This window comes from Leptosomus discolor, chromosome 5, assembly GCF_034619465.1.
Source record: "Leptosomus discolor isolate bLepDis1 chromosome 5, bLepDis1.hap2, whole genome shotgun sequence".
NCBI classification, from domain to species: domain Eukaryota; kingdom Metazoa; phylum Chordata; class Aves; order Leptosomiformes; family Leptosomidae; genus Leptosomus; species Leptosomus discolor.
Genome location: NC_141395.1, coordinates 29,243,518 through 29,270,893, shown reverse-complemented (window position 1 = coordinate 29,270,893; position 27,376 = coordinate 29,243,518). Strand labels below are relative to the sequence as shown.

The following is a 27,376-nucleotide window of genomic DNA, read 5'->3' as shown; positions in this document are numbered from 1 at the left end:
CTTAGTGTGATGTGCACAAATCCCTACAGCCAAAATGGTATCTGGACAGGGTCTAACATGGACAGGGTCTGTGTGTGTGTGTATATGTGTGTGTGCATGTTATTTCTAAAGACAGGGTGGCTGAAGAAATCTCTCAGCCTTCTCAGCAACTCACCAGAGAAAGGAGGTGGAAAATAACAATCAACATTTAGTTTCTCACATCCAAAAGGTAAACCAGTCTCCCTTGCCACATCCCAGCCACTCACATCAACAGAAAATGAAAATGAACCAACAAACAAGGGTCTTGGTCCCCCCTTGCCCGGCACAGTCCGGTTTGCGGGAAAGCCCGCTCGGTCCTGGCAGAGCGAGACCTGCTGGTGGGACCTGGTGGCAGGAGCGGTGCCTCCCCTCGCTCCTCCTGCACCCCTCATTCCCCATTATGGCATTCAGTTCCCATAGAAAACAGCAAAAAATGTACTCCCCTGCCAGCCCACCTCACAGGCAACGCCGAGGGTGATCCCCAGGGCACCCATCAGGCCTCTGAGCAGCACTTCTGGTGGTTCATCTTGACCTTGTGCTTGATGCCATCGTACAGCTCGAAGTTGTAGTTCTCCAGTGTGGTGGAGTTCCGCGAAGACAGCCCAGCGTAGGAGCATGTGCAGTAGAGGAGCAGACCAGCACAGATGGCTCCGAGGAGGACGCCGAGGGAGCTCATCGCTATGATGGTCACCAGGATGGGATCCAGGGTGTAGAGCCAGCTTTTTTCTTTGTCCAGCTTCGGGGTTCCTGGAGAGTTAGTAGAGAACAGTGTGTCGTTCCTATCCGATCCAAAGTAATCTGCAGTAGAACGGGCACTTATTATCCAGGGTTCACTTTTTTCCCCCCACCTTTATGCATTTCGTACTTGGAGTTGTGATGGCCTTGCAAGAGTATAAGCCCCACCATGGGTATATCTCAGCAGGATTTGCTAACCCAGGTCTAGAAGTAATGCAAAGCACTGAAGTACCAAGAAAGTTAGGCACCCTAGTTCACTTTTACATCTCAGGCTATCTAAATAGCATGCTAGCATTTTACATGCACTGAAACTCTGGCCCTTCGAGTGCCATTGGGTTCAAAACTACGGAAATAATCTGTCACAGCTCCCAGACATAATTTTCTCCATTTACAAGTCAAAATGCCATGCAAGCAGCAATTAATGCTTGAAAGATCAGTTCCACTTGTCCTAACACAAATACAATATATTGATGTTACAAGGTTGCTGGCTGTTGGAAAAGGAAAACAAGAAAAGAAAACTAATGTTTTTGTCCAGACACAGAGCCATCACTTCAGTGTACATTCTCAAGCGTATTCTAGCTCCTAACCCCCACTAAAGATGAGGTTTGTGAGCAATTGCAGCATCTGATACTGAAACACAATCTCCTCCAGATAAATTTCCCATGTGGCATTTGGGTACCAACCTGGATCATCGTTATCTTCAAAGTCTTGCTCAGAGATTGGAAAGTCATCCTCCATTCTTGGGAAGTTCACTAGAACAACAAAATGGGAAGCACTGTTTGTTTAAAGAGGCCTTTCATGGGCATTATTGACACTGGTCACTGGATTGTGAGAGCAGCTGGAAAAAAGCAATTGTTAAACTACTGCAAGGCTATTCCTCATGGAGGGAGGAAGAACTCTCCCTCTTCTTCCTTTGGCCAAAGTCAATGAAGACTCTTGCACACTTGAGAGAACAGGATCTTCCCACTACATCACATTTCATGATCACCAAATGACAAGCTTTTAAGAAGAGAGCGAGCGAAAAGCAAAGAAATCAGATAACTTGAATAGCACTAAAATATTGTCATTGGTACTGGCATAATGGCCATAATTCACTATTAACATGCTCATGGGTATTATCCTTACAACTTTGAAGAGGATCTCAGTGCCTATCATTACTTGCCACTAATGCTAGATCCATTTAGCACACTCTACTTTTTATCTTTTCCCATACATCTTACTGGACACAGAGCTTCAATGACCCAGTTTGGGTTTCAGATGAATTCATAGTAATTTGAGGAAGTCATGTACCACCATTATATGTTTTAATGCAAAAGCTGGTTGAAATGGGGAGAGTGGCAAATGGGTGTCCATATCTAGGCATTATGTTAAGATTTTTCTGACCCAAATTGCTTTTAGTGGTGACATTTCTTTTTATCGTTCAGCACAGATCAAGCACTAGTAACCAAATGCACATGCTGTAATCTGAGCAGAAGTAAGTTATTTTCCTGTGCAGTGTCCTAGCATTATCTCTAGGTATAGTTACCACAGCTCTTTTTCAGTTTTCCAAAAGAAAATGCCCTTTCATTTTGATCTGCTTAGATTTTTTGAAGCTGACTGTAACTTGGGACGCTCAGCTAAGAAGGCACCTTGAAATTATCAGGAACGCAGAAAATCAGGGACTGCGAGAAAGCGGTAGAAGACACACCCTTGAAATAGTTGTGGTTGAAAACCAAGGCTACTTCATGTCTTGTGCAAAATCAGCAAGAAGAATTTAAAGAGCTTTCTTGTAAACAACCAAAACCAAAGAATGCAACTTGTGCCTGAAAAGCCACGTGCAAAGCACTTATTCAAAACTTTATAAAAGACTGTGCACATTTGCACAGAGATTTAGGACTTGAAAAGGCCTCCTGAATTGTCAAATCCGATTGGTTTTTTTTTTTGCTATCCCAAGCAATAGTACCAGGCAATCCCTGCCAGCGACATTTCAAGGTTCACTTCCAGAGCAGGGGGCTCTGCTGAATGTCATGCTGCCCCACACCACCTTACACCTGACTGCAATGATCCTCTTGGCTGGTACTAGTGATACCTTCCCAAATATCTGTTCTTTGGGCAGAATTGTCTTTTGCCTTCTGCACTCAAAGGATTAAGGGATTTCTTTGAATTTTCAAGCAAACCTGGCAACAGGAACACACAAAACCAAACACTTGCCCCTCCAGACGATAAGTTCTGTATCTAGCATGCCAGGTCATTAAGCTGACTTGAGCCTGCTGGTAGTTTGTTGAAGAAACATAGGTGCACACCACCTTCTGTAAATCCTCACTTTAGCAGTGAGTTCACATGATTTCTCAACACTTCCAGAACTGACAGGCCCAGATGGCAACATCTTAGGGCTGGGAGAACTGCCTGAGGGCCTCTTGCAAACATTTAGAGCCGAACATGTGGAAAAATAACTTGCAAAGCAGTTCACACGCAGAGACGTCTGCTTTGCTAGTCCTCTGTCAGAAGACAAGCAGTGAAATTTGCCATCCGTGTCACCCACAGAACTCTATGGAAGCTGTAGGTTGCTCAAACATGAGCAAAGGTTGAAATTGGACCACGGTCTGCCCAAGGAGCCCATGTCGGGGGAAAGGCTGTTGGAAGTCTTTTGCCTTTTCATATTGTAGCTCCTCTAAATTTTGTGTGAGAACAAGCTAGCAATTTCATGCTTTTTTATTTCCCAGGGTAGCCCTGAGGGAAAAGCCAGAAAAAAACAAAGTATCAGTTAATCAACACTTTCAAAAGAACACCAGTTCTTCCAGCCTGAAAGGAAGGAGAGCTGGGAAAACTTGGAAAGAGAGAACATTTATACAAAAAAAAACCCAGCCCAAAATCTATTTACTCTTCTAGCAATTTGCTCAATTCCCCCTGCTAATACAACTCCAAGTCCTGCTTAAACGGTATCTTCCTTCTTTGCCCATTTTCCTTCCTTCTCAGGCCAAGGGTAGACACTCATTCTTCTGTTCGCTGCACGCCATTTCATTGCTATCAGCCCCACTGCAGGGATCTATGCTGGCTTTGGAAAACAGAACTCAACGTTTCTTTTCCCATACTGGGGTTTCTCGAGTCATTAACAAAATCAGCTCTGGCTGTGTGATTGACTGTGGGAATTGAAGCCAGTGGTCTCAGTTCAGTTCCTAGCGGAGATGATTTCCTGTCACAGAAACTAGCCTGCTATTTGTCATCAGTTAGGCTCCTTTGTGACAAGCCTCAGCAATATTGTCACAAGGGGAGCAGGCCATGGAAAGTGACCCCCTTGGAAAGTGGTCCCCAGAAAAGCTGCAAGCTGCTGCGCAGAATGGGAGAAACATGCATTGCCCTGTGATGTGAAGCACTGCTTCCTTAACGGGCAGCTTTCAGGCACAATTTTCTTTCAGTTGTAAAAGGAAAAAAAATGTACTGGAGAAGGGTAGGCAAGAAAGTTAGTTAGGGGGAACTGTATTTAAACATGAGCAATGCTTTCTCCTGAGTGAAAGGCCCTTTTTAAAGCCAGTGTGCTGCATGACGGCTGTGAGCACCTAGCTGTAGCTGGTCATGCCCAACAGATGATGTTAGTGATGCCATTGGAAATGGCTGAATGCCGAGAAAAGGCTGTTATCTGCTGGATCTGAGAGCACTGCCAGCTAAAGGCTAATTTATGGGAACTGGAAAAAGAAAGATGAGATTCTAATCAAAGACAAGGGGTAACTTAAGTACCACGTTTATATGAATGCACATGGAGGGACAGCAGGAGAGAATTAGTATTTCCAGAGATTAAGGAGCTTTAATGTACAACTGTTTTAAAATAGTAGCAGGGGCGGGAGGGATTGGGCCACGGAGGGGGTTACTGGAAGGGGGGTGACATGCTCGATACACCTCACCAGGGTAGACAGGGGAGGCACAAGAGTAGATGAGGTTCTCTGGTGTCCCACCACAGACATACACACGCCTCTGGCAGGAAAGCTCTCCAAACCCACCCAAGGCAGCTCACCTCTGCAAAGCTGAGGTCAGCAGAGCATATGGCCTGGCATGTACCTCCCGCCACCACACACACTCAATGCCAGCCCGCCTGCATGGGCTTATCAGCAGTGCCCACTGCCTGAGGCAGAGACCTTTGCACCAAGCCAACAGCTATTGTTTTGGAGAAGACACCCAGTCCCAATTGCTGGAACCTAGACACATTCCTCCAAGGCAAACAACCACCGTTGAGAAAACAGCCTGCTGTTTCTTTCTAGACTGACTTTGTCTTGTTTAAGTCCGGGCACAGAGCACTGCCTCATGTTGGGTCCCTCCATGCCAGGGCAGAGCTCTGTCTACCACCACACACCTCTCTACACTCAGGCATTTGCAGATGGTGGCCGTGGTGCCTCTTGGGCTCTTTCTAAGTAAACGAAATGAGCATCTCAGCAGGAGGTGCCTTTGTCAAATGATATATATCAAACTTGCAGCAACTTCCATCCCTTTTTGTTGCCTGCCCACAGCCTCCCTGCAACAGGGAAGCCTGGCCTGGAGAGCGCCTGGATGCACTCCTGCCATACCCGTGCTCCTGCTCCCCACTTCCCGCAGAGGTTCGCAGACTCTGGGGCCAAAGGGGATGCACCAGGTGATGGTGGCTTGTGGGCCCTGCTACCTACCATCCTTTACTCCCCAGTAACATCTGCAGCTGTGTCTCCTGGTACAAAAGAGGGGTAGCTGGCTGCCCTCTGGGCCTTTCCACAGTAGGGAAACAACCGTGTGCTGCTCACTTCCCTGAAAACAGCAACAGCCCTCCTATGTGCTTACCCCTCTCTCCTGCTGCTACAACATCCATCTCAGAGGGTGCTATCCTGCCTGGCAAGGTGCACAGCTCCTCTGCTGCCAAACAGTGCCCATAAGGTCCTGAAACATTAAATCCAGCTAAGACCAGGAAAACAGGGTCAGAAATTACTGCTGCCCAGCCTCGGCAGAGTGAGGCAGAGCTCCAGCTCTACTTTCATCCTTGCTTTTCTCCTTCCCTTTGCTCATTCCCAGCCCTTTTCTCTCCGCAGCAATAGCATGACTCCAACACACATCATTTTGTTTTGACACAGCAGAGCAGTCGCCGTGGCCTCGCCTTGACACTGCTCTGTTTGGCGGTGGCGCAGCACTGCTCCTTCGGCTGGGAGCCCCGGGACTGAGGGAGCGACACCTCCCACCCTTGGTGAACGGGGAAGTGTTTCTCAAAGCAGCAGCACAGGCACAAGGGAGAAATGCTCCCTCTGAATCCCCCACCACTCTATTTCCAGAAGAAAATCAGCCTCACTTCTTTCTTCTCCACTCCTCCAGAAACACAGAATTATTTTAGTTTACAAAAGTGCTAAAACCCTGCCAAATTTCAAATTAAAACAGTGCTTTGGCTACAGCTGAGCATTAAAGAAAGCAAACAAGTGGCCTCTCCCCTGGCTCAGCTGCCCTCTGCAGTGCACGAACTCCCAGACCTTATCCTCAGATTGCCTTGGGGCTGCCCTAGTGGTAGAGCACAGTGCGCACTGCAGCACCATCTTCAAACCGGGGGACACCAAGGAGCTTCTTCTGTTCCTTTGGCTTCCCATATGCAGGGAAGATGGCGAAGTGTGGCTGGGCAGGTGAAGACCGCCACTGAAAGCACTCAGAGGTGTGAAGCCAGGCTGGATGCTTGGTATAGAAGCAAACATGAGCAGGCAGGCATTTCCAGCCCTGGCACTGCCCTCTGACATGTGGCACCCTGCCCGGTCTGCACGCGTGGCAGATGGCCAAGGCGGCTGCCCAAAACGGAGACCCTGCCAAAGCCTCCCTGCAGCAGCCACATCCCCCATTGCAGCCCCACCCTTTCCCCAGCAAGTCCTGCTTTTGCACCTCTCCTCAGTGCCAGACCAGGCCAAGGAAACACTGGTGGCAGTGTGCACGTGTACAGCATTACAGTGGCATTACACAGCATGGTTTTCCTCTCCCTCTCTCTTAGAGCTGGGCTACCCAGGTAAGGAGCCACCATTTGTGTTCGGCACTTCGTGTTGGAGCTCACCAGTCCCAAATTGAGCAGCTCCTCGGAGCAAGGGCAGTGCTGCCAGTCCACCACCGCCACACAAGGGCTCGCAGCCAGGGGAGAAGCTGGCAGCTCTGCAGCATCCTGATATGTTTATCGCCCTCCCCGTTGTTGCTGTTTGTTTTTACAGCAGCAATGGCTAACGACACTATTCTTCAAACTGGCAGTCACGCCTGCAATCACTGCTAAGAGCCGCCAAAGCCACTGATGGAGGAGCTGTGGCTGAAAGCCAAGAGGCTGTCCAAGCTTGCCTCGGGGCCCTTGCCGGGTGTCTGTGCGCCTCACTCTGCTGCCCTGACACAGGGTAAGCTGGGGCCGTCCCTGATAAAGTCAGTAGGTTTTCACAGGGTTTCTAGAGGGGCAAAAATCCCAACACAGCCTTGTGCACAATCTGGTTTCTACCTTATTCCCATGCACGCACCAGCAGAGGCATTTCAACTCTGCCCAGGAAAAAGCCAACCGCCAACCTCGCCCTGACGGCCTGGGGGAAAGCAGCTCTGGTTTCCCTGCACCATCTTGCAGGCACTCGCCCCGACAGGAGGCTGACCCGGCTGCGTGTCCAGTCTCCGGGCTCAGTGAATGAGCACTGCGCTTCACAGCCTGCTCCTGAGTGATCATCCGTCTCGGGCATGCTGACATTGCCCAGGCAAGGCACAGCACAGGCCTTCCCACAGTACCCTTTGCTTTGCCAAGCCCTCACTCCCTCTTTCACACCCCTGTTTGCCACCAGCCTTGCCCCATTGCTTACAGAGTGCCTGTGGTCCCTCTCCCACCAGCCGTCCCTACAACATGGCAGCAAGATAAAAAGACTGACACCATCACCCTACATACAACCCGGGAAGCCAGGTCCATACCCTCACTGGGGCATGCAGGAGACATCAGGCTTCCACCCCTAATGCCACTCCCTGAAATATGGAGCTCTTACTGTTGCCCCAAAAAGTTTACCCCTTTTTTTTTTTTTAAGTAGGCTCTTAAACACCTGAAGTTACCTGCAGAGAAGATTGCATCAAAATCACACTGAGTTGCATTTATTTTCTTAAACAAAGTGTGCTAATTTTAGCTGCTTTCTTCCCTAATCATGCGCTGCAGCCTGAGCAGCACCCAGCTTTCCGGTCAATCTGGCTGTGGCACATATACAGAATAATTAAACCCTGAACGATTCCTCCCTTTTCGTCTGTTTACTTAACAGAAATTTTTTCTTGCTTGTTGGGAAGCCATCAGCCGGTCTCTCCCTCCCTGTTTTTCGCATGTGCATATTTGTTTTGAATTTTGCTTGGACAGTCACTGAAGTGTACAAAATGCAAATTACAAGTGTATGTAGGCTTTGCTGTACAATTAGAGAAAAAAAAAAAAGCAGCATGGGTTCTCAGCTTTGCTTGTGTTTGAACAGCCAAAGTAAGGGATCGCATTTGAATTATTTTTTTGTTGATGGCCTGAATTCCTAGTAAAGCCAGGAAGCTTCATTGCAAAGCTGAGTTTTACGCCAGAGTGAAGGGTATGACAGAAGGAAAAATAAATGCAGGAGGGAAAGAAAAACCTCTCAAACTGGCATCAAAATATATTTCACATGAAATGTGATGCTGCTGACTCCTCTGAAGGGGCGAAAGGTGCATCTAGAGAAGATGTGAAGGAGAAATACTGCAGCAGAGGTCCCTGTAACAAGCTGGGAGGACCTGGGTCGAGGGAAGGCAGGGGACGCACACCTCTCCAAACCCTTGGTGCCGCGGCACCCGGGCCCCTCCCGTGCAGCTCTTCTATGCGGCCCAACACACAGAGGCCTGGCAAGGATTTCACAGAAGAAGAACGCGCTGCCATTTTCATTATTAAGTTTGGTAACGGCTTACCCAGTTTTCATTGTGCTCAGGGACGGAGCGCGCGACTCAGCTGAGCTGGCAGCCAAGGCGGCCCCCAGGGCCCCGGGAAGTCGGATGTCCTGTCTCCAGGGGCCCCAGCCAGAGAAATTCTGCGTAATCACATTGAGCAATTTAGCACTTAAGCAACTTAGCGAAATCCCCAAACAATCCCAAGTGTCAGTCCAGCCACCCAAAACTCCCGCTAAGGACTGGTACAAATGTAATGGATCTAAAAGCTGCTATTAATGGCCCGGTCCTGAGTGCAGCGAGGCAGGGTGTGTGCACCTGCTGCGCTGCAGGGAGCTGGGGTCTGCATGCAGCAGGAACAGGAGCTTGACTTTGCTAAAGGAAATAGCCCTGATGCTCCAAAAGAAAACGTGGCGTTTTGAAACACCACTTAGCTTTAACTGACAGCATTCTCGTTGGCAAAGAAAGAAGAAGGAAGAAAAACCCCAGATATTTGTATAAAAATATCATCATTTTATTACATTCCACACAATACATCTTCAAAGAGTTTCAAATTTCCACAAGATATTTTTCACACACAGGCAACTGGGCAATGCTGGGGATGTCAGGGCTCAAGGAGTGGGGAAGAACTGGGAATAAAAACCTCAAAGTGACCTTCTATTTTGTCTTTGGTGATTTTGGTTTGAAAGACAGGGTGCCACATTCTCCTCTCTGACACACCGATGCGCACTTGCTAAGTCCTCGGGGATGAACCTGGTAGAAGTGAGGGGATTGCCTGACCTAGGGAATTTGAACTGACTTTGGAAATGTGACGGTATCATCTGCTGACATGGCTTGGGCTGACCTGAAAATGCAGCAATCGCATGCCAGTATTTCACATCTGTTTTAATTTGCAGCTGGCTGGGCGGGGGGGGGTGGGGTGGGGTGGGGATATTTCACATCACAAACCAAATGCACCACAACACCAGTGCTGCACAATGAGGAGGCTCACAGAGAAAGCACCCCGGCCCTGGAAGCCCCTTTCTGGGGAAATCTACGCAGCACTGCCTGCAAGGTGACAGGAGCTCCCCAGGGTCCCTTCTGGCTCTGCTGGGACAGGGACAACCCTGCCGCCCTCGAAAAGCTCGTGGGAGCCAGGACCCAGTGGGATGCTGTCCCGAGCACCCACCATCCCTAATGTGCTCACCATGCCAAATCACCCTGGGTTTTTCTGCACTCCCTGTGTGTTTTAGACACTTGCTGCTGCAGCTGAGGGGGTCCCACTGAAATATGTTGAGTTGACAGCATGAGGAGCTCAAACAGGCTGCATGAATAAAGGCAGAGAGGGAGGGGAGAGTGACACTCCCATTGACAGAGATCCTCCGAGCAGAGGGCTCAGCTGCAATAGGGGCCAACACCACGCAGGCACAGTGTTTCCACTTTTTCCCCAGACCAAAAAGAAGCTCAAGACTGCAGGGAAGTTAAAGCGGCTCCTCTTGATTCGTTTTATGCAATATTTATGGGCAAAGCAGGGATGGGGAGCACGGGCAGTTTAGAACAGGGGAGGGAATCTGATCACTCATCACAAATGAACACAAACAAGATGGGAGAACCTTGCTCACTGGAGGTACTTTTTTGCCTGCAAACAGATTAGAGTTAAGGATTCAAACCACTTTTGCATTTCATCATTCAGTAATTTATATAAGGCATTTCCACTACAATACGCTGGGCCATTCAACAGTGGAGGCTGGGCCTCCCAGGCGTGCCTGCTAGGCTTTGCTTGCTAGATGTTACCGACGCTTTAAGAAGCAGAACATTAGCAAATGCAAAACTAATTGACATTCTAGAAAGTCAACTGGCAATTTTTATGATTCAGCAGCTACAAATTGGGCAGAGGAAAAAAAAACCAAACCCAAAACCCAGAAAGGGAAATTATACTTGTCCCTTGAACATCTCTAGCAAAAAGATAAGGAGGAGCCCTCTCCTCCTTCCCTGTGTAAAAGCAAAACCATCAGCACCCACAGCGAGGATACTTACAAAATAAATAAACAAACCTTCAATTCTCGAGAAACTACAGTATTTAGCATCCACCTTAGACCTGCTGAAGTCTATGTGTTACCCTAAGGCTGGCTTTAACAGATACAAACAAAACATTCATTATGAACTTCTCTGATATAAGGCAACTTTAAATAGATTCACTTGCGGGTGGGGGAAGAAGAGAGTTCCCTCTCCCCCTTCCAAACAATGGCTGTGTTATCATGTTGGCTGCAGAAAGAATAAGATGGAGAGATCTTACTTTTTGGATGTCTATGAATCTCTCTGGATTCTTCTAGCCATCCGAGGTGGACATCGCTACTGTCCAGCCTGGCCTCATTTTGCACCCGAGACATTAACACTATCAAACAAGAAACCCAGCCAAAGCTAGATAAGGCAACAAAAAAGCATCGCTCTCTTCCCCAAGTAAACAAATCAGGGTATTTACCATAAATGTGTCCCAGACCTTCCAGAGGGGAGGCGGGAAGGGGGAGAAAAAAAAAAAAGCAGCATTCCCTGTGCAAGTAGAAGCAACAAGCAAATTAAAAAGGGGCTACTTCTAAATATACATTCAGTCAGCAGTCAGACCGTGCGCTCCCATGCACACTCGCATAACACAAGATTTAGCACACACACACCCAAGCTGCACACCTAAGTTTCCAGGCTCGCCATTAAGTTTCCTTGCAGGTTGCCTACCGGGAAGGAAAAAAACCTAAACCAAACGAGCCTACCAACAAAAAAATATTCCCCAAACAAACAAAGACAACAAAACAAAAAACCCCCACCCAACACTCCAAGAGTCCTCGAAAAGTAATTGAAAGGGAGCATTCACTTCTGAAGTGAAGGGGCGGTGTGTCTCTTCTGGCGATTCAAGATGCAGCATTAGTTTAGAGTTTGTAAAAGATTCAGGAAGGGTTGGGGGGGGGGGGGCGGAGAAGGGACAGAGATGTCTAAGAGTTCACACGTATGATAGGTAAGGAAAAAAGTGCAAAACTGAGGCAACGTATTTGAAGTCTTAGTTTCTGTCTGTCTGTCTGTTTTTTGTGTTTTGTTTGCTCTCTCGTTCGTGTTCGGCTTTCAGCAGCGCGAGCTGGGGTCTTGCTCTAGTTTTATGGTTAGGGTGGGCTCCACGGCCACAGGGGCCCCGTTGGCATAGTGGGAGGTTTTGTAGGTGATGGAGTGATCGCTCTTCTTGGCCGCATAGCGGAACCGGTGGTAGTGGAGCACAAGGGCCAGCGCGACGGAGACCAGCACCACAACAGCACCTCCGGCGGCAATAACGTAATACCAGTAGGCTGGGATGGGCTGCACTGACACCGTGTCCACTGTGGGCTCGGTCCCTGGCAGGAGGGTTGCCCCTGGGGAGGAGACACAGAACAGGGTTGCTAGGTGGGAGGCATGCAGACGCACAGAAAGAAACACACATGCTTTCAAGAGTACAGCACGGAGTAACACGAGGTCCCAGAGCTGCCTCCGGATACGGGGTGTGCTCCTGGCGGGGAGCACAGCCTGGTGTTTGCTGAGCCCGCATATTCAAGGGCCTTTTTCTTCCCTTTTAATTAATCAGGCTGCCTGGATCGCAATACGAATTCCATATGCATGCTATTATTACTGTTATTTCTGGCATCAACAAATGTTTTTTTCCCCTCTTTTTTTTTTTTTTGGCCTTCTCCAGATCAGCCGCCTGGTTTTGTCTCCGCATGGCAGATGTTGTCACGCAGTGACAAAACACATCACTTTCCTAATTGGAGGAAGAGCGTAACCTCAGATGGCCAAGGAAGTTACCACAGGAGACTGGGAAAGAAATTACAGGGAGAAGCATTTGTCATTCTTATGGAAAAGACAGAGAAGACCTCTGTCTGAAAGTGCCCTGCACACAGATCTGGTCTCACTAGGTGCCCCATTCACAGACTCACAGACCTCCTTATTATTTTTTAAAGTGAGAAAGGATGGTTATGATTATTTACACGACACAGGCAGCGAAATTCAATCCAATGCTCACGTAAGAAACTCGTGGTCTCTGCAGCTTAAGCAAGCCAGGACTATGAATTCATGCTGATAAAGCAAACACGCCTAGGGAGGGCTGGAAAAGCACCTGCCTCCCTTGAATTCAAGGGCAGACAGCACCCAGGCTCAGCCCAGCAACAGTTAACCCTTCCTACTCTTGCAGCTGCATTGTGTTTCAGGGCAGGGCTGCACGGGGCTGCTCTCCCTTCCCAGGTCATCCCAGGACAGCGCGGCACACATCTGGGGATCAGAGGTGGAGGACCGCGCTGCCAGGCCACAGAAGCATGCACGCACACGTGCCTCCGGCAAGCACCGAGCGCCTGTGGACGCACTCTTGCCCACGGCGAGACCAACTCCGCGCTATTGCTCCTGCACACACTGCTCCCACCTCCCCAGCTCCGCTTGCGGGGGCAAGCTGTAAATAACTCGGGAGAGAGGTGCTTTCGCACCACATTTATTTACTGTCTACTTCAAGGGGGCCGAAGTCCCTGGGGAAACTCTCCACAGGGTTCGCTCTGCTGCTGAACACATTGTCGTCCCCCCTCTGCTCGCCCTCTCCTCTTGCCCCTGACCTGCTGATGGGAGGCAAGCCCCTGGCTACGTGTCAGCAAGCAGAATTTTGGGGGCTCCTGTGGTTTGCTGCCAGCATTTCATTGAGCTCTGCATTAACCAAACTCCAGCTTGGTTTCCTGAGCAGGCTCGGAGGATGCCAAGGGGAAAAAAACCCAACAGTGCAGGATACACCTGGCTTTGCTCGCAGCAAGGGCATCTCGCAGCATGGCCTCCACCCTCCCCTCCAAACACTGCCCTACCAGCAGAGCCACTAGCAGGCAAATTTGGGATGGCGATGGCTTTTCTGCTGCTGGTGGCACAGTAGATGAGGCAACATTATGGTTCCTCTGCCAGTCACAAGACTTTCCTCCTCTCCCCATCCCCCAAAACCCAGGAACAGGGATTAAAAATAAGAATGAACACCGCACCCAGATGCATAGCTACAACAAAAAAAACCCTCAAAACCAAGAAAAAAACCCACACAGGCAAGACAAATCCTGCTTTTACAGAGCAGAAGGCTGGGAACCACCCACATATTTGTCATTGTAGGCATGAAAATTAGGATGTCTCAGGAGAAGCCTACCTGCTAGATATGCTGCCCTTGCCCCGTCTCACTCCAGCCATCCCTTGCTGCCAGGAATGGGGGTGGCCCTGTCCCTCCTGCCCCCCAACAGTGTCTGGGGAAGGTGGGGTACAGGCTGGGCTCTGTGATGGGGGTGGCAAAGGCAGGGAGCAGGCAGCCCTCTGACCTCCTTCTCTATCTCCATCAGCCATCCTGGTGCAGGGGAAGTGGCACATCCCTGTGCCTCCCCGAGCAGCTGCTGCCCCTCACCTGGCTGCATGGGGGTGGCAGTGTGGGACACCCCATGGGGGTCACAGCCAGCCCCCCACAGAGGTGAGTATGTTCAACCCTGCCCTGAGCTTCACTGATAACCTGCTGCTGTCTCCCACTGCAGATCCAGCCAGCTGAGCCGCCCCAGACCCGTACGCAGCCCACCACCATCCCTGATGGATCAGCAACACCTTGCCTGTGCCTGACAGTACCGGGGCGCAGCGCTGCTCACTGTGCAGAGGCCACTTGTGTTTACACTCGGTGACAGTCTCTGCTTACATAGTGCCTTGCTCCAGCGAGAGATTTACAGGTGAACAGCCTCTCACACCACTGATATGCACCAGGCCCAGCCGGTGGAAACTGGAGTGGGGAGAGGTGGGGGCAAGGTGTCAAGCAGCGCTCCCCTCTGAAAAACAGAGGGGACGAAAAGGCTGTGCATTGCCAGGTGCAGGGCTGGGAGTACAAAAGGTGATTCTGGCCATAGAGAAGCACATGCCATGGTGCCCAGCCTGCAGCCCTTGCCCTTTCCCAACGCACCTCTGCCCTTTGCCCGCCTGGGGATGGAGGGAGGCAGCACGATGGGCCCCAGATGATCCTGTGTGTGGGAAGAATCCCTAAGGGATCTCAAGGAGGCTGTGGGTTCAGGACAACCTCTGCTTGGCTCTGACCTGCTCCAGATGTCCCCATGCAGCAACCGGGGATGCAAGCGTGAAGGGTAGTCAGCCCCTCCCCCCCCCCCGCCTCCGTTTCTGCACCTCGCAGCCTTGCTGAGGAGATAGCAGAAGTCTGGAGAGTTCATTTAGCAACTGAAGTCATTAAGGAATCACACTCAGCTGTCTCTAAGCCCTAACGAAGCCAATTCCCAACATTAATGATTGTTCTTCCTTACACTGTCATCCACTAAATATAGCTGCCCATCCACTCAGCACACAGTGCTGATGTTATCTGCTCTGTTTTTACTGGCTCTGCTGCTTTCTGAAAGTTTTCTCTTATATCAGTGGAAAAGTTCTCTGCTCAGGGAGATGGAAAAAAAAAATCCATCTTCTTAACTTAATAATTTTTCTACTCCCCTTTGCCTTCCACCACACGCACACACACATACACACACACTTGCCCTTCCTCATTTATTCGCTAGGGCTTTCATTTTAATAATGAAATGCCTCCTGCTGTTGCTGTCAAGTGTGTGGGTGCTGTGTTTCTGCACAGCCTGGGACACCGTTTAGTGGAAACCTGATTTAAACCCTACAAGGTGGACTATTTCATGTCTGTGTGCTGCTATGCTCACACCTCCAACCTGGCCAGGTACAGCCCCCTCCTCTTCCCAATAGGGAAGACTGTACAGGGACCAGTTTTAGAGCTGTGCAGCAGAAATCAAAACTCAAAAGAAGCAACAGCAAGAGTCATCCAGGGCAAAAAAAAACAAAAGGAGAAAGTCTTTTCCAGAGAGCCTCCTAAAGGGCTGCCTGCCTTCCTCTGCCACTGCCATATCACAGCTCATATTCCTCTCTGAAATCACTGACATTAACTGCTGCGGGCAAGCAACACAGATGGATTTTTCATAGATGGCACAGATGAAAGCAAGTATTACACTCATCTAATCTGAATGCCACAAAACCAGTGTCAGCCTCAACCCCTTAATTGCTACCTGTCATTCCTCCAAGAAGATATCCCTGTCTTGATTTCAGGATACCCAGTGTGGGAGAATCCAGCAGTCCCAAAGGTAAATTCTCCCCATGGTTTGTCTCCATGCACTTTGGAATATGTCTCTTATTTTTAACCTGATATTTATCTAACTCCTTGTTTCCAGCCAGCTGCTACACCTGTTCTTTAAGGGTGAGATGCATCAACTCTCAAATGCAGCACGGTTTAAGCACACTTGACTGGTCTTGTAAGATCTCGACCCACTAGCTGAAAGATATTCCACCCACACAATTCTCCTCTTATTATTTGTCTTGTGATCCTGGAGCCTGGAAGGTGCATATTTTCAGCTTTGCTCCCAAGCCAGGAGAGGAAGGATTTGCTATTATTTTTAACGGCATCTGACTTTTCAGCTCATCGTGTAATAGCAGGAGTGGGGTCTACAGAACATCTCAATACTTCCTGCACAATCTTTCCTCTCCAGCTCCCTTTTTTTTTCTCCAGCCAGGGACTTCTCCCTCTGCCTTTTACCCTCTCCTTCTGTTGGGCATCTCTGTCTTTCCCTCATTTTAACTACGATCTTGGGGTCTTCAATCTTCATCTTCACTTCTTCATACTTTCCCTCTGCATGTTGCTCTTTCCCTGGTCACTCCGTCCCTCTGTCCCATCTATTCCTGCCCTGGCTGATGACCAGTTGTGACCAGTGCTAGGATTCCTTAAGAGAGCTAGCAACGGGCAGGAGCCCACTGGCACAAGCTGGTGAGCTCCTGTGTGAAAGGGAGGTGTGCCTGCAACTGCATCTGCCTGTGGTGCTCAGGGACCTCACTGTGCCAGGTACAGCAAATGCTGTCCCTGCCCAGTCAGCAAGCCCTGAGGAATACAACAGGGATTTGCAGGCATACAGGCAGCAGGGCATGGGGTTAAGAGGAAAAGAAACAACATGAGTTAGCAGGACTTCGGGATACACTCAATGTGAGGACCCAGAAGGAGATTCAAACTGAAGATGACATGCATGTTACAAGCTCCAAAAGACAAGGATGGTGTCTGCAAATAGGTACCAGACCAGGCCCAAGAGAACATAGAGCGGTATAAGTAAGGAAGGGTTGTGAGGCTTTAACTGTCAGCTGAGAATTTGCAGCAGCTTTTCAGTGACACCACAAGCCTGAGCAGCAGATAAATAAGCAGCCTACAAACAAGCAAACCCAAATTCTTAGTTTGTTACAGTATGGGTATGACTGTAAAACATGGTGTTATGCCCTGTGCATGTCCCTCCCGTTGGTAACGCTCCACAGCCTGCATCACACCCCAAGGACCGAGTCGCACATGTGACTTCAGTCTCAGTGTTTACTTTGCCTTTACTACCACAGCTCCCAGCGCATTTACCCACCAGAAACAGCTCTGTCCTGCACAGAAGTGCAGCTCCTTCTAAGGCAGAGCCCAGCCATGTCTTACAGCCTACCAGCAGAGCAGGGGATGGGAAGAGTATGGACATCATGTCCAAGTGAAAGCACAGCGTGCATTGACTGAACAGACAAAACAATTTTCAAAGTTTAGGGGAGCCCCAAGTTTGCTCTTCATCAGGACACAACCCCCAGGTGCATTCCTGAAGAGGCAGGCAGGAAAACAAAACCCAAAATCAAAACACAGGGAAAAAGCCTCAAACAAACTAAACTGATCTTCCCTGCAAAAGCAGATAGTTTTTCCCATGCCAGAGCAACACAAGCAGCATCCTCACTGACTGCTCAGAGCAAGGCATTTTTTCTGAGTTCCTTACCTTTGCTCTCACTCTGTAAGTTTGATCAGAGAAATGCCAGTTTCTATCCTCCAGGCTAGTATTAAGCTATTAAATGCACCATTTCACCTTGTTTTCCTTTTATTGACTGTCATCTTCAGAGCTCCTCATGGCAGTTTGCTCTCCCACTTCTACCTCCCAGCTCCCTTTCCCCTACCAAGCAGACTGGGCCCACGCTCCATCAGCAGCTCAAACACCACCACTGCCTAAGCATCTATAAACTACAGAACAACCTCCCCTAACTTAAGTCATTGCCACCTCATTCCACTTTACATTTGCTACTGTTTTTTTGTTTAAATGAGTTGATAACTACCCTTTACTCCTCAAACTTCCCATTTTGGGCTCAACTGCTCTTCATGAGGCTGGGTGCCTTGTGACGGCAGGTTTCCTAATGCTGTTCAGCCCCAAGACAGCAGGACTTGTCTGCCTGCTCCCTGTCACCTAACAGGAGACAGAGAGTGCCACCTCCTGCTGCTGCGGCGGGGGAGGTTTAGCACACACTTGCCATTTCACTGCTCAGAACATTTGCTGTTTGTAAAAGCACGCACATCATTTTTCTTCGATGTAAAAGCCCATGCCAGCAGAAAGAAACCACAGAGAGAAGTGCAATTTTACCTGGAAAGTAGAAGTTCTCACCTGGGAAAGCTGTGATGGGTTCTGCAAAGGAAAAAAACCAAAAACTATATTAGAGAGGGGAATATTACACACAAGGCCTCAGTTCATGTCTCTGCTGATTCGCAGCAGCCAAGCAGAGCAGGCGTGCGGCTGTGCCCCATAGAAGCCACTCACTGGGAACGGTGCAGGGTGCCAGCCAACCTCAGCAGGATGGAGAGAAACCCTGTCTCAGCTGGGGATTGACTAGATGCAATAAGCTTTGACTGAGACACAGACTTCAGAGAAAAACATGTCCAAGGTTGAGGGTCATTTGGATTCATCTGGCTGGCCTGAGTCATCCAAAGACAAAGCCCCACCTGCCCCAGTGATGAAACCCTGAAACTCCCTAAAATTTCCAAGAGCAGTTTTGTTTCTGGCTCAACTCTGGCATTGTTATTCACATGGGAACTGTGTTACTTCTGGGCATCGATGCCATGCTCCTCTCCACCTCACAGTGACAAGAAACAAAGGCAAGTGATTTTTTTTCTTCTTTCAAGATACTTTGAAGAAGTAATCTATTACAAATTACTGGATCTGAAAAGCAATAATCCGTACTTATTACTGATTACTTTCTTGCAGAAGTAATAGACTTCTGATTATTTTTAGATTACTTCTGCATTATGCCTGTGAGTCACAGAAGCAGACTCTGGCTATACTGAGTGCTATGAAATCATCACTCCGGTTCGGAATGTGAATGACACATTTGTCAAAGGAAAAAATTATTGTGACTTATTAGCATTCTTTCAGATTACTTCCCATGATTACATTTGAAAAAACAGTAGCCTGGCTGGAGTCAGATATTCTCATAGCCCTGACAGAGAGAGCAGCACTGTATCTCTACCATTTCATTATTATTTTGGTGACATCAGAAATGATACATGAGTTATGCTAAAGTATGCAGTGGGAGGCCTTTGTTAGAAATGATCTGAAATAAACTACTCTTACCAGTTTTAAGATTCCCATTCAACTTCCTAGACTGGGACAAATAATTGTGTGTAGCAGTATGGTGTTATTTTTAGGGTTGGCAATGCTTGAAACTTTATAATTTATTAATGCTTTTGTTTTGAAATATTAAGCTTTAGGTTCATGAGGTCCAAGATACAGTAACACTGGAGCTAGGTGAATTGATGAGCTCAAAAGAAGTTAGATAGGAAATGCTATTAGCGTTAACCATCAGCCTTGCTTCTTTTTAATGCCATAGAAGGCAAGGGATTAAAACACCACTGTCAAGCCTTAAATACAGGGAATTTGACATACGGAGTATTAGCTCCTTTGGCAGATGGGAGACCAGCAGAGTTCAAAGCATCAAAGAAACTGGGACTGGCACTGCTCAAGAGCATCTCTGGGGCAGTCCTGGTCCTCTGTTCTATTATTAACACTAGTTCCCGCACCATTTTCACCATCGCCTGCCTGCACAGGGTGGGAAACAATGCAACCAGCCCTTCCAGGGCACAATTTGTCCCATGCCTACTCCCCTGAGACACGCTCTTCGGAAGAGAGCATCTGTCCTGCTTGGGTTAGGAAGTGTCAAGATCCTCCCCTCCCTTGGTGGGAAAGAGGAGAGCAGCTTCACTGAATGGGGCTTTTCAAAGCCCAAAGGGGAGAGAGGCTCTGCTCCGCCTGACTTTTTCCACTGACTTCAGGATGGGTCAGAGACTTTGCATGTGTTTAACACTGAAACACACCTCCCTCAGATTGCATAGAAAAGCAGGGCCTTGCTACTGTGGGCAGCTCTCAGCACAGATCCTACTAATTGAGTACTGCCAGTCCCACGCTCAACTGGGATGGCTCTAAATCCACATCCAAGCTAGACGGTGACCAGAGCCATCAGTGCCAACTAGAGAAACGGGGCAGGGTAAGCTACTAAAACACACTTTTTTGGCTCTTTTTTTTTTTTTTTTTTAAGTCCTCTTTGTCTTTCAGATTGAATGAATCCACCTGGCTTTTGGCCTGGTTTGGGGAACGGTGAATTCTAGGACAAAAATTTCTTTTGTTATTCTGTTAACGTTGCTGTAAAACCCCTCTGCTATTTTATTTCTTATTAGAGAAGACTCCTTTTGAACTTATCGGCCCCTCTAAGTGTGTAAAACTGACTGACAGCTGGTTTCTTTTGTCCAGCATTTTCCTTTTATATTTGATGTATGTCCTTATCACATAGAACAGTCCTTAGTAACCCTCAGCTGCTCTCTCAGCTTGGTGCAGCAAAGACATGTGCTTCAGGCCTCTCACACCAATGCAGTGAGAGCCCCCGTCCCCCAGAGACTGAGTCCCCCTCATTTCTTTCATGGGCAAGGGAAGTCCCAGCTGAGATCCAGAAAACGACCCGGTAACTCAAGCAGGGGAGAAGTGGCTCTCCAGCCCCAGCTGCCCTCCCCACCATCCCTGGCCCCCATGGCTGGATGCGGCACGTACCCATGCAGTTCTCCAGCGGGATGTCAGTGCCTAGCCGGATGTCATCAAGGGCGAGCTCTCCTGAGTGGCCATTGCGTATAAATCCCTCAAACACAATCTGTGAGAAATCAGGACAGAAATGTCAATGCTAAGCTGGGAAGCAGAGAGTGCCTGCTGCTCCTGAGCGAAAGGGCAGGAAATCTGCTCCTGGATTTCCCTACACACCTGCAGATGACCTGAAACTAGTCCTGCTTCTGTGCCCTCCTCTGCCACCCCTTTCCCTGAGAAAGCTGTTCTGCAGGGACAGGTTCGGCACAGAGATTGTTACCTGACCTGGCAGCACTTGACTTGCAATTTGTTCGATTAAATGCCTCTTACACAGAATAAAGACTCAGTGAATCAATGTTCCGCATCGCAGGCCACTCCCTGGCCCTTGCACAAATGATGCAAGTGACGCAACACTGACTTACAGTAGTAGCAGATTTGGCCCGTGGTATTAACTGGGCTATGATCAGGAAAAAGAAGGGAAGGACACAAAATGCACAGCTACATTAACTGTAAAGTGCTGTTCCCATCAACATTACATAAGAAGTAATGAAATGTTAGAGGAGAAGGGTCAATTTATTTCTACTTAATCACAGGCAAAACATATTTACAAAAATAAATAGTCGTTAGTTCTAAGAACTGCTGAGTGGAGAGACTTGCATTATTTACATAATGATGCTGTTATTTAGCTAATGCCAGTATATTCATGTTTAACGCACAAAGTAGTCAGCCAACGCCCATCTTTCTTATCTGCGGGTATATTGTATTTACTGGTATTTCATTAAAAAGCCAAACACACACATGCAAACTAGTCATAGAACAACAGAATGGTTTGGGTTGGAAGGGACCTTAAAGATCATCTAGTTCCAACGCCCCTGGCATGGGCAGTGGGACCTTCCACTAGATCAAGTTGCTCAAAGCCCCATCCAACCTGGCCTTCAACACTATCAGGGAGGGGCCACCCATAACCTTTCTGGGCAACCTGTTCCAGTGCCTCACTACCCGCACAGTAAATAATTTCTTCCTTACATCTAATCTAATTCTCCCCTCTTTCAGTTTGAAACCGTCACCCCTCATTGTATCACTACACTCGTCAATAAAGAGTCCCTCCCCACCTTTCCTGCAGGCCGCCTTTAAGTACTGGAAGGCCGCTCTAAGGTCTACCTGAAGCCTTCTCTTCTCCAGACTGAACAACCCCAACTCTCTCAGCCTGTCCTCACAGGGGAGGGGCTCCAGCCCCCTGATCATCTTCATGGCCCTCCTCTGGACTTGCTCCAACAGATCCATGTCCTTCTTATGTTGGAGGCCTCAGAGATGAATGCGATACTCCAGGTGGTGTCTCACCAGAGTGAAGGGGAAGAATCACCTCCCTTGACCTGCTGGTCAGGCTTCTTTTGATGCAGCTCAGGATACAGTTGGCTTTGTGGGCTGCGAGCACACATTGCTGGGTCATGTTGAGCTTCTTGTCAACCGAAACCCCCAAGTCACACAGCTCCAGTACAAAGCTTTTGCTTTATAGTTCCCTGCCTAATCTCAAGGGTCCAAATAATTTCCTAGGACTATGTATTTCACAAACCACCTCTCCCCATTTTAGATGCCCCCTTTCATCTGGGGTGCCTGGGCAGCCCAGAGCCATGCCTGCCTGCAAGGACACCTCCTTGAAGGTCTGGGCATCTGACTGTGCAAGGGACAGAGTGTCAGAGCTGTTGGTCCCAAGCTCAGGTCATCAACCCACATGGGAGATAGTAGTTTGGAGGGGTCGATGGCCTGAGAGCAGCAGCTCCCTGGGTCGGGGTCAGGGCTGGGAGCCAGCTGGAGCAAGGCTCCCTGCCAGAGTGGTCATCGAAGTGCTGCCTCAAGCCTGCAAATACATGTTTCCTTCTGCTTTGGAGTGTGTTGGATGCTGTGCTGATGCTCATTAACAAGTGACAACAGTAGCCATCTCCCTGGCAAACGGCACGCTGCCCACAAGGGCTAACCATGCCAAAGGCACTCCTGGAAACAGCAGCCTCTCTGCGGGGTGCTGGCATGGCCGTGCCAGAGGGGCTCAGGCGGCTGCAGCAAGCAGTATGGCTCCCTCTAGCTCATCCCTTCTCTTCCACTGATCTTCTGACAGTGGGACAGGACATTGATGCCACAGCACTGCACCCAGCCTTCTGATCTGGTCTAAGATACCGGAGAAGAGGATTCACAAATGAAATCTCATTCCCTCTTCCCTCTCACACATCAGAACTTGCAGCAGAGGCTGGAGAATGGCTGTTTGCTGCCTACACTTAAGAACTGACTGTGCCCCCTTCCAGCTTCCCAGTTCTCCTGGCTGCAGGGTTTGGGTTTGCTCCCTGGAGCTGCGTGCCTGCCTCTGGTCAGACTATCTGACGACCGTAAGTTGGGGCGGGAAAAATTCACAAAACAAACGGCGGGGGGGGGGGGGGGCGGCGGAAAAGTGAAAATATTTGCAAAGTGGGAGATTTGAGGAATATAAAAGGCAACAGGCTGAACAAAGGCCCAAGTCTGCAGAAGACAGGCACTCTCTGAATAACAAACAGTGTCGTTTAGTTACTATGGTAACTCAAGAAACACAATGAAAACAGCCACATTCCCTAATAATGAATGGGTCCTGGCTCTGAAACACTGAAATAAAGATGCTGGAGATGCCTGCCTGGTCCAGCACACCATCCCCAATCATCTTACCCGGTACTCCATATCGTAGCTTGGCAAGATGATGCGGCCTTCCCTCCACTCCTCCCCTTGATCCTCTGTGATGACCCATAGAGCCTTGTGCTCCTGGCTGGCCTCCCGCCAGACCCGCAGCATCACCCCGTTGCTGCCCCATGCCTGGTACTGGAAGACCATGCAGACAGCACTCTGGGGCAGATAGATGGTGGGGCTGATAAGCCGGGCTCGCTGACCTTCCCTCCTTCCGCTGCTCTGCAGCTGCAGGTAATTCTTGCCATCTGTTCAAAGAGGAAAACACCATTACATTATTTTCTGCAGACACTTGCAACAAGTGTCCCACCTCCTGCCAGGTGGTTTTGGCAGCGCCAGGCAGGCTCTCACACCCATGCCTGCAGGAGTGGGGCCTCGTACCAGCACCCTCCATGTGCGCAGCAAGCTGTGCCACTGCTGCACCCTGTGCAGGGCACTGAGGAGCACACTGCCCTCACCAGCCACCACCTCTAGGTTGTGGTCTCTAGGAGACCAACAGCAAAACCAGAAAGCGGCAAGCCAAAGATCGACAAAATTAGAAGAAGTTAAAGAGCAGTTATCGTCAGAAGCAGCGATGCCACAGTAATGAGGTTGGCGGGGGGGGTATGTGTTTATTCTGCTGGGAACTTGCTCACTGAACAAGCCTGAGGTGGGTTTTTCTAATCACTGAGATGGGGGGCTCACCTTGGGATGAGGGTCTCAAGCTGTGTTCATCTTGCCTCTTTTCATCCCCAGCAGTAAATACTCCACAATCAGGATCTAGCTGACAATTTTGTTTTGAGGATACACATGACAAAATGAAAGCCTGGCTCTCAGGTTTTCTGTAATGCAGCAAAATAGCCCCTAAAGCACAGCACAGAGGAAGGACATGGTCCCAATAAGTGAAGTATGCACAGGTGACAACTAGGTAGTTGCAAACTTGAAGGCAGCTGAAATACATACAGCAGGGGATTCACTTGCTTTAATACTACATTTAAATTGTGCCATGCCTTTTGTCACTCCTCAGGGAGGAGATTCAGTATGTTTGATATCTCAGGAGAAGTTCAAGCCTGAGACTGGAATTGTAGATACTTGATCTGAATACCAATAGCAGCAAAGGCCCATGGATACAAATCCCTGGGCATGGCTGATTTGGTCTGGAATCAGTGGTCACCAGCCCTCTCTGATGAGAAGCCTCCTCAAGGAGTTTCCCATTTGCAGCTTGAATGCCTCAAGTCCTTTATCACAGAATGAAAGCCAAGCGTGTAGCTGATCTGATCCTTACCTGCCCCCCCATCATGATCCATAGCAGAACAAGAATCCCTTGGGTTGCTCCGACTGCAGTGCCTACAGTACAAGGTGACACAGACAGGCCAACAACAGATATTGCTGTATTTTGTGTTTCACTCAACAGAGGGATGAACACGCTTGCTCTTGCTACACAGTGGGCAAGTGTCACTAGTGCTTCATGCCAACACTTGTGAGCCCTCCTGCAACCAAGGGGGGTTACCTTTGCCCCAGGACCACATCTAAGGGTCTGTCGCTTCCTTTCCCCACATCTTAGCCTGCTGCTCTTGGTGGGTAAAGCTCTGAGCAGCAGCTTGCCTCCTGCTTGCCCTTGTCCCTCTGTGGCTTCAGTGCCCAGAGCAATGGCAGAAGAGCAGTGTATGCATTGAGAATGTTTGCAAAGCGCACCCCAAACACCTTCAAAACTTAAACCAGAGAGACCTGAACTTAAAGACCAGTTCCTCAAGCATTGAAAGACAGGTCTCACCCAAAAAACAGCAGCTGACCTCACTGCTACTGAGCTATCTGGTGACATCCCACCCCATGGGAAATGTATCAGTGGCTGCACAGCCACTGGCCCTGCCACAAGTTCGTCACTGCCAGAGAGCTGGGCTGAAACCAACCACCGTGAGCTACACAGCTTTCTAAAATAAATTTAGGACAAGACAGCAGAAAGATTTGCCATCACTCTACTCCTGGGATGTATGATCAAAATATTTCAAAAGCGTATCCACTCCATATGAACTTTCACTGATTTTGCTGCATGAAGGACAAATCTGTCCCTGACCTGCCACATAAAGGAAGAGCAACATTTTCCAACAATATTTTCCAGCACCTATGAAATGTACTTGGGCCACTTGGCACTTTATGCCAACAAACAGTAGCAGAAAAAAAAAAAATGAAAGCATGTTTGCCCACTCCTGCTTGAGCGAATCACTTGAAAAAGTACCATGCCGTTCTCTAATGGAGGAGTGTTCTTGTGATTTACCTCGGAGTGGTAGTGGTGGAGGAGGAGATGTGGGAGATAAACAAGTGGAGGAAGAAAAAAAAAAAAGAACAAGCTGTACTCCATGCCTAGGGAGCGATAAGGCATAATAAGTCATCAAGGTCTGCTGAATTAAAATCCTCTTTTTGTAATTCACTACAAGCCTCTTCAAAGAAAAAAGCAACAACAAGAAGAAAAAAGCAGCAACAACAAAGAAGGTGGAAGAGCAAATCAGGCTGCAATCATACAATTATCTCACAGCTGAAATGGTCTCACAGGCAAATCTTTTATAAAAGCACCAGCCAGGCTCAAGAATGATCAAATCCAGATCCTCAAAGTTCAGGATCGACCTTCGGTGCCAATATCTAGGCAGCCCGATTGAGTGCAGGGATGCAAGCCATCCTTGGATCCACCCAAAACCCATAGCTGACCACAGGGGACTATGTTAACTGTGCAGCTGGACACCCCCCATGATCCATACCCCTCACTGGGATCCCGTGGTACTTGCTGCATCTGCCACTTAAGCAAAAGAGCTCATGTGGCTCTGCATCACATCTCTCTTGCTGGGGATGACACCGACCTCCTGTTTGTTCCCATTCCTATCAGGCTGTGAAATCAAATAAACTCCTAAACTGCCGCCAAAACCAATGCCCCCCTCAACCACACAGGCTCTTTCAGAGCCTCAGGAGCCCTCCCAAGCCCTACACCTACTGGCAGTCCCAAGGACTGCAGGGAGGCTCAGTCTCTGGGTGATGAACCCAGCTGCTCCCCTGCAAGCAGCAGTGGGTTGGGCACCACACGCTTCTGCTCCTGGTACCAGTTTCTGGAGTGAAGACCTGAGCACAAGCAGACACGACTTTCTGTGTCATTTGAAGATGAAATGGCTGGATCATTCTAATGGCTAGTTGGATCTTCTGAAAAGCCCCATGAATTTGCTGAGACTGACTGAACAAGGGCACTGTGGAGCTAATTGTTGAAACACCATGTGGGAGCCTGGTGGTTCAAGTAGTCACTCTGCTTGGTACAGTAAATGGAAGCCTTTGGCACAGAAAGCACCTGAAAGGCTTATTTCCCCTGCTAAAACACTTGAAGGGAGCTTTGCAATGATGAGCTGATCAGTTCTTCCAGGGTCAGAAATGCATTTTAATCTCTTTCCCAGAACTTTGCTTTGCAGCCTCTATTCCAACTAACACTGCAGCTACGTACCCCACTGAACTGGCACTGGTAGTTTAAAGTGCCAGCAGGACAAACCTGCTCAGGCATTTTAACCTACCACTGTTTGTGCAACTGATGCTACGGCATAAATCTCATGGAAGATTTATGGGATCATCTGGATATAGGGGAGCCAGAGGAGCATGAACGTGCAACCAACCCCAGCCAGACAATGGCAGTCACTTGTATGTGCACGGCAGCGAGTCCCAGATAAATCACCAGTCAGGCCCTGCAAACAAACCATCTGGCCAACACAGTTTCCTCTTGGCATGCCTGCCCCCTCCTGCTAGCAAGCCATCTGAGAGGACGTTAGGGGCAGTGGGGGATGAAGCCTCACATTTTGGGTCAGGCTGCAAGCACAAGCCATGGCAGCTGCCCCCTCTGCAAGGTCAGCCTGCCTGTGCTTGGGTCCTGCATGTCTTGCCCCCTCTCCCAAGAAAAACACCTTCCCTCATCAGTCTCAGCAGCACATCTGGAGGTTTTCCAGCAAAACATGTTGGGCAGGATGTACACAGCAATTACTGAGATTTCAGATTCCCTCCACATTTCCCCCTCACTGGATACTGTTGAGTTACAGTGGCTGCTCCTATGGAGGATCCATGCTGAATTGCCTTCATTTATGTCCCTCCAAAAGTCATTGCACTCCTCTTCATTGCAGAGCTTGTTTCATGGT

General features: G+C 48.9%; 1 protein-coding gene across 2 annotated transcripts in view; it reads right to left on the bottom strand.

Annotated features, from left to right (window-relative positions):
* Nucleotides 1-511: 511 nt before the first annotated feature.
* Nucleotides 512-27,376, bottom strand: part of NRP2 (neuropilin 2) — an 87,449-nt gene continuing 60,584 nt past the window's right edge. The window contains exons 13-17 of one of the 2 annotated variants that reach the window (XM_086465153.1): nt 23,226-23,488; nt 20,511-20,607; nt 18,060-18,101; nt 1,437-1,505; nt 512-816 (exon numbers count right to left, since the gene is read on the bottom strand). In XM_086465153.1, coding sequence (XP_086321279.1) covers nt 512-816; nt 1,437-1,505; nt 18,060-18,101; nt 20,511-20,607; nt 23,226-23,488 — 776 coding nt within the window. Of the gene's footprint in view, nt 817-1,436; nt 1,506-11,700; nt 11,982-18,059; nt 18,102-20,510; nt 20,608-23,225; nt 23,489-27,376 lie in introns of those variants that run through there. The other variant, XM_086465154.1, reaches the window with a different exon arrangement.